This window comes from Histoplasma capsulatum (genome assembly GCF_000150115.1).
Source record: "Histoplasma capsulatum G186AR genomic scaffold supercont2.6, whole genome shotgun sequence".
NCBI classification, from domain to species: Eukaryota; Fungi; Ascomycota; class Eurotiomycetes; order Onygenales; family Ajellomycetaceae; genus Histoplasma; species Histoplasma capsulatum.
This window is the reverse complement of record NW_025544806.1, coordinates 483,453-494,859: the sequence shown is the minus strand read 5'-3', so window position 1 is coordinate 494,859 and position 11,407 is coordinate 483,453. Positions and strand designations below refer to the sequence as shown.

The following is an 11,407-nucleotide window of genomic DNA, read 5'->3' as shown; positions in this document are numbered from 1 at the left end:
TCAGTGCAGGAATGGGACTTATGCATCCGCCAACGGGATGAGGTGGGAAAGGGTTAGCTAGGCGGCACTGGGAGAGAATGTTTCTCAGGGTGAATTATATAGCTGGCAAGAGATATACTTTTGAATCGGCCATAAGAGATAAACTGGTCTATGTGGAGATTATATTTCACTCTTAAATAGCGATAGATAGCGAATCCAAATCGTCCCAGCCATCTCCCCTTTATTTAGAGGACTGACTCTCAACGTCTGCTTCGGGAGGGTCATCCTCATCTTCCCTCGTTACTCTCCGTCCTTCCACATTCTTCTCCACCTCAGCAACAAGGCTCTCCATAAACTTCAAATCCTTTCCAACTAGCGTCACCGTATTCCGTTTCTTGCCCCACCGCGGATAGCTCCCGACTTTGACACCTTGCGGCTCTACCCTAGCCGCTAGTTCTGTCAGATACGGCGCGATCGTACTCTCATACAATGGCGTTGCAAATAAGAGACGATGAATCCCTTCCCCCATCGGATCAGCTAGGCGGGGTTTCAGCAGCGGCTTAAGCGCATTGCACAGGCGCTCGAACAACGTCGGTACTCCGGGAAGGATATACACGTTTCCATTCACAACGGAGACAGGCAGCCAGAGGTCATCCGCGAGGAATACCGCCTGGTCTTTCAGCGGGATGGCATCATCTACAGGTATTTGGACCATGCGTAGGCGCGCTGTGAGTGCCGGTGAAGGGGTGTCCCAGTCGAAGTCCCGTTGCGCCTGCTGCGGTTTTGACAGGCTGCGCATCCGCGCCAGGGCCTCTTCATGAAGTTTCAGCTTTAGGCCAAACGCTCGTGCTATTGATTGGTAGGTGATGTCATCGTGGCTGTTTGGTTGGGAGTTTTTGTGCCGCTGGGATCATATGGCGGGAAGGTGAGGGTGGTATTTCCCGCCCCCAGCAGCGCCCCGTCATTGCCCGCGCACACCCAAGGAGTCAGTATGCATCTGTTTCGCTGTGATGACGCTGCGAGGTGAAGCAAGGGCTACGTGTGCATGAGTGCAATATATGGGTATATCGCGTACACGCTTCAGGGGAAGGGGATAAGGAATGGAATGAACAGCAGAAGGGGAAGGAATTTGATACGAACGTAGGGCCAATTCCTCCACTCGTTACGACGAAGTCGTACCGTTCACTCATACGTCTTACGGCTTCGATAATCTCGCTCTCATCGTCCGCAATGACTTCTACACGCTTTAATGACACGCCGATCGAGAAGCAGAATTTTGAGAAAAAGGCCGAATTGGTATCAACGGTCTGGAAGAACGGCAGAGCTTAGAGTAACGTTATATTAATTATACCAGGAAATTCAGCAGTTACCAAGTTCCCTGAACCTCCAGCAAATGAAGATTAACATACCTTGCCGCCCAAGACTTCATCGCCAATAATCAAACATGCTGCTGTATGTATCGTTTTCTTGCTGTTGGCCAGCGCCATCTCGGTATATGATGTCATGGGGAGCGGAATCCAAAGCGAACGGGCAGCCGTGGCAGCGCGAATATGCCCGTAATTGGGTCGCGGACGGGAGAGATGTCTTGCCAGCTGGTTGACACGAGCAAACATTTAGCCTGCATGTGATGGAAAGGGTTGAGTGGCCAGGGGATGGCTGTCGGGCTTGGTCTCTGGATTTGCAAACGGAAGATGAGTCGTAGGAACGAGCGGATCCCCCTAGCTTAACTTAGCGGCTAACTCTAACATGCCCCACCATCATCGTCACTTTTCTTATCACAATGTCCACATCTTGTTAACCGTCGGGGAAGTAAAACTACCTGTATTTTACAATCATATTGGCCAATAATTGCAGTTCCTCCTCGGTCTTTTACCCATAAAGCGGTTCAGAAGACACCCTCAGCAACATCCAAAATGGTATCTTAATGCTCCAGTCTTCCGATTCACGGCCTGATCAACATTCAACTCCGTATGGCAGCTAACAAGCGAGTGATATTTCTGCAGTCTGATACCAGGTTATACTCCTTTTCGCCAGAGACGAAAGAGAAACTTCGCAAGTTTCGGCTGGGAACATCCAGAGCGAAAGACCCTCAAGCTATCATCTGTAATTCTCCTTTCTTTCCTTAGTCCAGTGGTCCCATGTCCCTGGGACAGTAACAAATATATATGTCCCTAATACACGAACAAGAAAACCTTACTCTTCATTTGTATTTCTATTGCCTGGGTATATGCGGAAATGATAACCGAAAACCATATATTGGCCCACGGGAGCTGCAGATATGATTGATTCGAAATCTCAAGAGATCCGCCCCGCCGATGATGAAATATATAGCAAAATGGAAGATGTTGCAGATGAGCTTCCTGATTCGTCGCCCCGGTTTATCCTGCTCAGCTATCCGCTCACGCTGGTAAATGCCATAGTTTTCCCCGTGTTATCTTTGCGCGATGTCTTGTCCTGAAGGACATGCCCTCTATGCGGAACCCGTTAATTCTAATGCAGTTATACGCTTCTTTCTTTCTCCCCACTTTGAGTCAGTTAAGAGGCAATGCTAACTTTAATATTCCTCTCCTTTCGGGAAACGATTAGTCCTCCGGTCGTCTCACCGTCCCTTATGTCCTTCTATACTACCTTCCGGAGAATTGCAACCCTTCATCGCGCATGATGTATGCTGGGGCTGTCGAGCTGATGAGAAACACCGCAGAGGTGAACAGGGTTATCGAAGTGGATAGTGAATCAGATGTGATTAATATAGAGGCTAAGCTGCAAGGTTCGGAATAATCTGGAGGCAATAAAAGGGGTTTATCCGTATCGAAGATATCCACTCTATGTAATTCTTGCAATGGGTCTTCATGATCCTGTCTTTCTTTCTTGAATGTACGGTACATATATATTGGGGAATACAAGCGTGTGTTTTTGAGAACAACCTTTTTTTTTTTTTTTTTTTTGGGAAGCCAGGGGCATATTCTTGCTTGTAGTTCTTATCACCCAAACATATATCAAGACTAAGGATGAGGTAATTTTGTTCGTACAAGAATGGGCGTTTCTATTACTTTGTTTTATATATAGCTAACTTGTCTTTAATCTCCTGTCGTGTCTTACGTATCTATTTCTACGTTTTTACCCATTACGCCATATAATTAGGCAAGAAACTACATGGGAAGCAGGAAACATGACTCTCCTGTCATATCTATTGATTTAAGCCACCCCCTGTGGCTTTCAACATATAATTTGGTGCTAGCAGATTCGTCTACCCTGATGGCAATAATTTCCAACGGGGATACACAGGGGCAGCGGTATGTAAAATGAGGTGAGAGGCCTTTGTTGTCCTATATTTGGTTCTTTATTCTGTTATATACATGTAATGCTTCCCCTCTCCTCTATGTATGTTTACACAGTAATACGTTGCTGAAATTCGGGGGAAAACAGTTGAATGATCTTACTCTATCCGTCTTATGCAAGCTTTCCAAGGCTGGCGTTTCATATAACTATTACCTTTCCTATCTCCTCATGGTGATTTTTTGTAGAGATCTGTGGGTGAACCCTGAGAGAAATAGTCAGTATGATGAAACGGGGGTTTGTCATCCTTAGTTTCATTAACAGCTGCTGCATCCAAAGGATATTGAACCTACCTGATGCTGAGGGAATATTAGGGTATCCGCAATAACGACGTTCTCTCTACGGCCAGCAGCAAAGACAACAATTTCGGCGATGTCGTCGCCCGTGAGAGGTTCACAGCCACTAAGGTTTTGTTAATCAAAGACATTCCAAGTGCAAATTCAAAGGGGCGATTGGTCTTGTATTCTATACTTACGCATATACGGCATCGGCTTTGGCCTTGTCTCCATAGAACCGAACAAGGGAGAACTCCTTTTCCCAAGAAAATTCCATTAGCAGTTTTTCAATTGTTCAACAAACAAACCTGGTAGGTAATTTATTGGATTTATAGGGTGTATTGTTATACCGTCTCCACCTGGCCGGGGTCAATCTCAATAACCCGAATTCTCGTTGTAATTAGCTCCTTTCTCAAGGCATCCGTGAAGCTTCGAACTGCAGCCTTGCTTGCGCAGTATATGCTGCCACCAGGATATGGTACTCTTCCAGCAACGCTTCCAATGTTAATAATATCGCCACGACCTCCTTCATCTCTCTTTTTGAAGATAGGTAGGATTGCCTGGGTCATATTTATGAGGCCAGTGACGTTTGTGGAAAACATAATATCTATATCTTTTGGGTCGATTTCAGGGGCTTTGGCGACACCTTTGACGAGTCCGCTGTTAAGTTTCATCGATATCGTCAATTATCTAAACTGACAATAATTCTTCCGAGAGTAAAACAAATGCACAAAAGCGATTTATCCCACATCAAACACTTGGGGTACTCACGCATTATTAACCAATATATCAATCTCCCGAAATTCAGCTGGCAAGGACGGCACAAAGTTGTTGATTTGCTCGGGGTTGCTAACATCTAGCTGGACTGGGAAGACCTTAACACCATCACCAACTTCCTCCTTGATCTCCTGTGCGAGTTGCTTCAATGAGTCAATCCGTCGGGCGGTAACAATCAATTTGAGGTTCTTCGGCGATGTTCTTGCAAATTCCTTTGCCGTGCTTTTTCCAATACCGGAGGATGCGCCCGTAATCACAATGGTTTTGCCCTCAAGGCGTTTCCCCATTGCCGTGGCCATGGTTCGTTTGATATATGACTGTTTCGCAAGTTCCGCAATGGGGCTGCTGCGAAATGTTGACGTTAATGAAGGGGCAAATGGCCGCGAAGTGAAAAGTGCGAAGTTACCGATTGCACGGCTGTAAAATCGGAAACAGTACATATGCGAAATATAGATAATGCAACTAAAAGCAATGCTGAAAATCGGTATTTAGAGATGATAGAATAAACAACTGTGCACGGTTATGGTGGAGTCAATTTATTTTCGAGTCTGCGATAACGTTCCCCCGCATGGTTACTGGCGGAGATTCTTGTTACAATACAGCATACAACATATAATTTCGGGTTTCGGTGGTATAGAAAAATACGGCTTAGTCAACCATTAAAGGGATTAGCCGCGCGACAATTCGACCAGATTCGGATATTTCAACCTCATCTTGAAAAAGTTGACCCAACTCTGCAGACAATGAGGGCGGGTTTCAGCAGCATTTGTCAAAACAAATGTGGCGTGTTGAATTCATACACGCTGTTTCTTTCTTTATAAAACCCATGTTCCCACGAATGGGGGAACCTCTTAGGGCGTCTTTGAAATGTTTCAATCTTCTCAAGTTTACAATATGGGCAAAAAGAAAAAAAAAAAAAGAAAAAGAAAAAAAATTCATTTTTCATTATGGCAGCTGGGTGAACTACCTGCGTGATTGCTCTCCCGAGGAGGTTATATACCCAGTCGCTCAATCAAGCAGGGTATGTGTACCCGATCAACTACTTTCAAGCAGTTAGCCCAGCTTAAGGTTGCATTGTTTGTTTCCGTTCCTCGCTTCTGTTCGCTTTTAGGAACAATTTCCAACTATAGCTGGGTTAAAATCAGTTGTGAGTATTTATCCCTCTATTGTCGCTCTTACTCTCCTAAATGGAGGGGCAAATTGGGTGCCACTGGACGCCCACTCCATGTTGTTTGTCCTCCAGGTTTGGCGTCTGGTGTCTTTGGTTTTGAGATACTATAAAAGAGTCACCTAAGCAAGAGGGTTTAATAATCCTAGAATACCTGTTTGCCATATAAATCTATGGTGATGGAAGTATATTAACTTCCCCCCACTCTCTGGCCTTGTTGAAGTCGATATTTAGAACTTAAGGTTCTTTGAAGCCACGAATTCGTGAAACTCCCTCTAACTATCTGTGAGGAGGGCTGCTAGGAATGACATTTGCCGCTACAAGACATATCTTCCTCCTTCCGCTCTATCTATTTTGTTCGGGACCTAGTTCCTCCTGTAACCGTGTTATTCTTTTATTTTGTTGACCAGTGACAATCCAATTTTTCATTATTTGCTTTGTTCAATTTTAGACTCACTTTGTTGCTGATCGGAAGCCAAACTCTCAAGACAAAGATATGTATTCTTTTCTTGGTCGAACAAGCTCGAAGTTTCATTCCTGGCTTTCTTTGCGCTCTCTAAGTTCTCAGCGTAAGGCTAAAGTTGATGGATAAAGTTCTGGCACTTTAAACAGCCCCATTGTGCTTATTACCAGCTACATCATTTTCCTGGCCTGGCCACGTTACTGACATTGCTTCTACTAAACGAATTCCTCATAACCATGTTACTTGGAACCAGGCCTAACACGCAACATCCTCAAACTAGCTCTAAGAGAAAGTCAACAGACGTTGATGAATTGTTCGATATAGAGCATTTTCCACCAGTATCCGATAATTACTGGGAGGACCAGAGCCAGTATGATCTTGGACTATATGCAGTTCGTCAAATGGACGTTTCTCCAGCCTCGGTCTCTGATAGCCCAACGGCAGCCTCTTCGAGTGTTTCTGAGCCAAATGACATTGAGGCCTCGCCCAGAGGAAAAAAGCTTCCCTGTGAGGAAGAGCTTGAGAACTCCCTCGCATATCCTTTTGAGGGAACTAATAATGTCGGAGCGGTTGGATTGGACGATATTTTAAGTCTTCTCAAACCGGAAACCTTTAACTGGGCAGATGATGTCGAGGATTCTGTTGAGTCCGAAATGGATGATCTGAACAATACACCACTGCTCTTTGTGGTAGATTCTATCGTCCCACCAAATTCCTGCGACCCAAATGCCGTGTCGAAAGATGGCTTCGATATCCAGCCGAGAGTCGAGGAAGCCGAAGTGCAAGATATCGATATACTTTGGTACTACACTCCACGAGTTCTTCCTATACTGCATAGCCCAGAGATCACAGCGTCGAATCTAACTCAATGTCAATTCACGGGGAAGCTACTATTCGGGGTGGATTCCAAAGCGAAACGGGAAATGACGCGGCAGATCGATCTAGTAAAGAACTGTCCCAACATCCATCACTTTAACTGGCTCGGGAACGCCGTGATGGAACGCAGCTACACGTCTCCAGAAGTGTCACTATTCGTCATTGTGTCTCCGCCAAAGCCTCTATTCTCAGAGCGTTTAATGCGTCAAGCCGTAACGCTTTGGCAAGCAATGAAGTTCGTGGATCCCATCCTCTATCGTGGTGACTGGAAAGACTTGAAATTTTCAGGGCGGGAGTTGTTGAAAGCCATCACCGGTCAAACGTTCCAATTCTACACTCCGGCAGGCACATGGCAACATGACACACCCCACCCTGACATCCAACAACCGATCGTTGACCCATCGAACCCACAGTTCTATGCCAGCGAGAAAGGGCTCCCGCTCAACGGATGGTTGAGTGCGTTTACCAGTAAGAAATATCTCGATCTAGCCAATGAACTGTCTGAATCGAGGGACACGGGAAGACGCAGACGCAAGCCGTTGTCCAGAAGATCACCTCTTCAGCAATGTATCGCGATAGATTACGTATTTTACACACCTAACGACAAGTCGGAGAATTCCAGCGTTCTCGAACGACACTCCCAAGGTTGGAAAAACACCCATCCACTTGTCAACGAAACTACTTGATGTCCCATTCTATTAGCGGGTAAAGAGTATGGTGGAGAGTCAAACACCGATGAAAATTAGGACCACACACCATTCATGAACACTCGCGTGTAGAACTCAGAACTGTGTTCTGCCAATCTAAAGATCATATCCCTCCGCCGGACACGAAGCTTCGAACTGAATAAGGCCAACCAAGGCACTATTGACCTTTAGCGAACAGTATCTTAAGGGGTCCAGTGCACCAGTTGCCAGGAGCGGACAAATTCTACTACGTTATAGACCTCATCGGTAAATTATTCTAGGGCCTAAATGCGATTAGCCCGTGTGAAATATGTCATTCTATAGCGGGCTCACTGTGGCTACTGCCTATATTTTCAAGCCCCAGTCGCTGGACATGTGGGTTCTTTGTTTTCGTTTTCGGACTTCTCCCTCAAGCCCTGATCCTCAATGAAACTGGGGGATTGAAATTTTCTAGTTAGCTATCTTCTAAAGGGCAGCTGGAAAGTTCAGACTGAGCATATGTCTGTGGCAGAATATTGCCGTGCACGCTCCAGCCCGCCAATATATACATCCTTGTCACAAATGTTGCTCATTTTTGTATATATGCGCTGCAAATTCATATATTCAGCAAGATCAATCTAATGCTATGACTATTTTCAACGAGTCTGGAATTGGGATGTAATGATCGGATTTCATGACATCCAGGGATCCTTCTGGGGATCGGCGCTTACAGTGTCGACGTCTATTGAATTTGCACACCCGTGCAAATATTCCCCGAAGAGCATCCATAATATATGCAGTCATTGCTTCCACATATTTCCAGAAATTTTCAACAATTTGTACACAAATACGAAATTTATCCCCAACAGAACGCTTCACCCGACATAGTTTAACGACCCCTCTCCTGCCTCGAAGAAGCGTCCCACACTAACGAGCCCTCCGCCGGTAGAAGCTGTCGTGCGTTCTATTTCTCCGGGAGAAAAAAAAAACAAGTAAATTATTAAATGTATGCAGCTTGGCCCGCGACATTTCTCCCTACCAATGCCGTCCCCGTTTGCAACAATATCATCTAATCTCGTTTTCAGTACTGGCCGTATGCCTCTCGAGTCCATGCCGATACGGACTTTGAACCAGCAGATCCTCTGTGCCCAAATTTCCATGCATTAGTGTTGGCCAATTACCTCTTGATCGCGTTGCTAGATATTTGGCACGGAATGGAATCTATTGCCGTCCCATGGGATGGCTCGCGATTAGTCGCAGCCAAAGACGGATACGTTGATGGATCGTGCCCATGATCTGCATCGTTCGCCCTCAGCGGCCCGCCACGAATGCTCAACTACAATTGAGGTTTACCGAGTGCCATGAGCCAAGATATGACAACAATAAGAAGCCCAGCTGCGCCGCAGCAACTCATCGTGTGTCATGAATTATTTTCGTTTGCGGTGGCCCGAAGACTGTCATATTAGCAATTGTCGCTATTGGCTTCCTAGTTGACTTCCAGGATCCAGCTTAGCTTTTGCTGCGACAAACCCGTTTGCACATCGTCGGTTCCCTGCTGCTACTTGCTTTCTGCGTACCTCATAGTGGAGAGCGTAACGATACAAGGATAAAATTTCTCACCGTCCAACGAGTTAGTGCGCCATTTATCCCGCATATATATGATTTGATATATCCTCCATTGGTTGTAGCGAATTAGGCCGTCATATATAACGCCAACCATCGCAAGCTGGCCCCTCTGATGCCTGACGTATTTGATAGGTTATCATCACACCTTCCAATCGATGATAACAGTGATAAAGCTTCGGAATCGTCCAGTGCGAGCTTCAGCAGAATAGCTTCGCGCAGAATCGAAAAGTTTCAGTTTCAATTTCGTGACGGCATGCCACTTTCCCGGACATTCACGGAGCCGCACCAAGAAGGAAGGATTCGAAATCGCTCTGACACAATCACTTTGCTTGGAACTGCCTACCAGGACCCTGTGAAAGACGTACCTTCTCCACCGCTGCCAGTTCAAGATTACACGGTTGAAAATCTCAAGGACAGGCTCATATATGTAGACCGTATTCTGCGAAACAAGCAAAGGAAGCCATCCCCAATCGGAACCAGAGCCTTACAGATATACAAAGACGCCTGCGTACGACTTCTTGACCTTGAGAAAGAGGAAGGGGATTTGAAAGCTGCCAAAGATATATGGCGGACGACATTAAAAACATACGATAAATCGCTCTATAATGCTCCTTGTCTGCAAGTGGCTTGCTCATCCGACGCTCAAACCCTACAAGATAGGTTAATCAGCCTTCAAAAAGATTTATTCTATGCTAGGTACGCAGATATTTTCGCAGAGCTTTGCATACAACCGGAGCCAGGATTTGGGGCAGTCGAAAAATCATACTGGATTGAGGTTTACCGGAAACTTCAGGTAGAAGACAATCCCTCCTACCAACGTGTGTTCAGTGGCCTACAAAGCCACCACGCAAATCCGACGCACCTAGCCATATATCGAGCTTGGAACAGGATCGGATTCAGTCGCAATGATGTGGTTCAAACTATACACAGTTATGTCACGAGAAAGGACCGAAAGCATATGAACATTTTCCCCCTGATAAAAAGTGGAAAATTCGATGACCTTAAAAAACAGCTCTATCATGACTCGTCTATCATCCCTCTTCTCATTCACGAGAGTGATTGGAAACTGATCAGGCTTCTCAGCCGGGTCGTACAGTCCCTAACGGATCTCTGGTTCGACCGCGGCAAAATTGATCCCGAAAACTATCAATTGTGGAGATATACGAAAGCTCTTAGCACTTTGTATAGGCAGCTCCGCGGAGAGGATTATTCTGTTCCACAAAAGCAGTTAGCTTGCGATATTGCGAAGAAGATTCGAAAGCGATTACGGGACCTAGAGGACGAAGAAAAAGCCATAGAGGGTCTTTCCATAACCATCGGACCGTTGCGCCCATCAGGGAATAAAAGGGCCAAAGCAGCAATGGCTTTCTCGGTATCGCAACTCCACGCAGAACGGGGTCGTGCTATGAAGATGACGGCAGATTGGAATAATATCATGAACCTTGTACATGCCGCAGAAGATACATTGAACTCCGCCTTTGGAAAGTATTACGAACCCACTTCTTCTCTAGCGATTATACCAGAACTTGCTTCAGAAAGGTGATCTTTTGACTTTTGCGGCGGATTGACTTGTTGCATTTTCTCCACATATCAAAAGAAACGAGAAAAGAAAAAGAAAATAGCCAGCGATGTTTGGATAATCGGCAAGCATCATTGATCTGCTGGTGCCGGGTGGTGACGGAGTAAAGGGGGATTAGCTATGGAGCTGTAGCTGCTTCAGTAGTATGCTTGCATGGGTTTTCCAAACATGGCTTCCTTAGCTTAGCGATCCTTCCAGCAATTACGCACGCTGGATGAATTGATAGCGAACACACGGTGCTATTTTTGGAGGAGCACTCGAGAATACTTTTTATATCTTTGGATTTGCCGCATGTGCCACAATTTCGGTAGATAGGAACTTCCACATTTTTCAGGGCACCTGGTTTACCCACCGCTGAGTGCCGGGCAACCAGAGGAGTGAGTGAGAGCGACTCCGGCCAAATTTACACTCATTCTGAGGATTACTTACGAATTTAGTGAGTTTAACAATGGCTCTCCCTCATGGGTCGATCCATGGTGAAGAGCCTTTGTTATTTTGCTTTAGATCGTATCTGCTATCTTAATGCCTTATTTTAACACCTCTTCTCCACATCAAGGTTTCATTGTTTCTGACTTAAATAATAATACAATATCCATAAAGCCAACTTAGATGTCTATTTTTCCTAAGACATTGACATTGAACGAAAGACCGTTTGAAAGAGAA

The 11,407-nt window shown here is 45.5% G+C and overlaps 4 protein-coding genes across 4 annotated transcripts; 2 read left to right on the top strand and 2 right to left on the bottom strand.

Annotated features, from left to right (window-relative positions):
• Nucleotides 1-220: 220 nt before the first annotated feature.
• Nucleotides 221-1,592, bottom strand: HCBG_04868 (molybdopterin binding domain-containing protein; the record flags this gene model as incomplete). Its single annotated transcript, XM_045431917.1, has 3 exons — nucleotides 221-857; nucleotides 1,159-1,286; nucleotides 1,389-1,592. The coding sequence occupies 3 exons, from the start codon at nucleotides 1,590-1,592 to the stop codon at nucleotides 221-223; spliced, it is 969 nt and encodes a 322-aa protein (XP_045287129.1).
• Nucleotides 1,593-2,257: 665 nt separating this feature from the next.
• Nucleotides 2,258-2,757, top strand: HCBG_04867 (GMF family protein; the record flags this gene model as incomplete). Its single annotated transcript, XM_045431916.1, has 2 exons — nucleotides 2,258-2,386; nucleotides 2,566-2,757. 2 exons carry the CDS (start codon nucleotides 2,258-2,260, stop codon nucleotides 2,755-2,757), a joined length of 321 nt encoding a protein of 106 aa, XP_045287128.1.
• Nucleotides 2,758-3,484: 727 nt separating this feature from the next.
• On the bottom strand, nucleotides 3,485-4,666 carry HCBG_04866 (oxidoreductase; the record flags this gene model as incomplete). The annotated part of the gene is made up of 5 exons (XM_045431915.1): nucleotides 3,485-3,520; nucleotides 3,609-3,717; nucleotides 3,791-3,846; nucleotides 3,941-4,250; nucleotides 4,362-4,666. 5 exons carry the CDS (start codon nucleotides 4,664-4,666, stop codon nucleotides 3,485-3,487), a joined length of 816 nt encoding a protein of 271 aa, XP_045287127.1.
• A 1,568-nt stretch (nucleotides 4,667-6,234) lies between these two features.
• Nucleotides 6,235-10,708, top strand: HCBG_04865 (uncharacterized protein; the record flags this gene model as incomplete). Its single annotated transcript, XM_045431914.1, has 5 exons — nucleotides 6,235-7,519; nucleotides 7,919-7,935; nucleotides 8,428-8,496; nucleotides 8,625-8,824; nucleotides 9,298-10,708. The coding sequence occupies 5 exons, from the start codon at nucleotides 6,235-6,237 to the stop codon at nucleotides 10,706-10,708; spliced, it is 2,982 nt and encodes a 993-aa protein (XP_045287126.1).
• Between the last annotated feature and the right edge of the window lie 699 nt (nucleotides 10,709-11,407).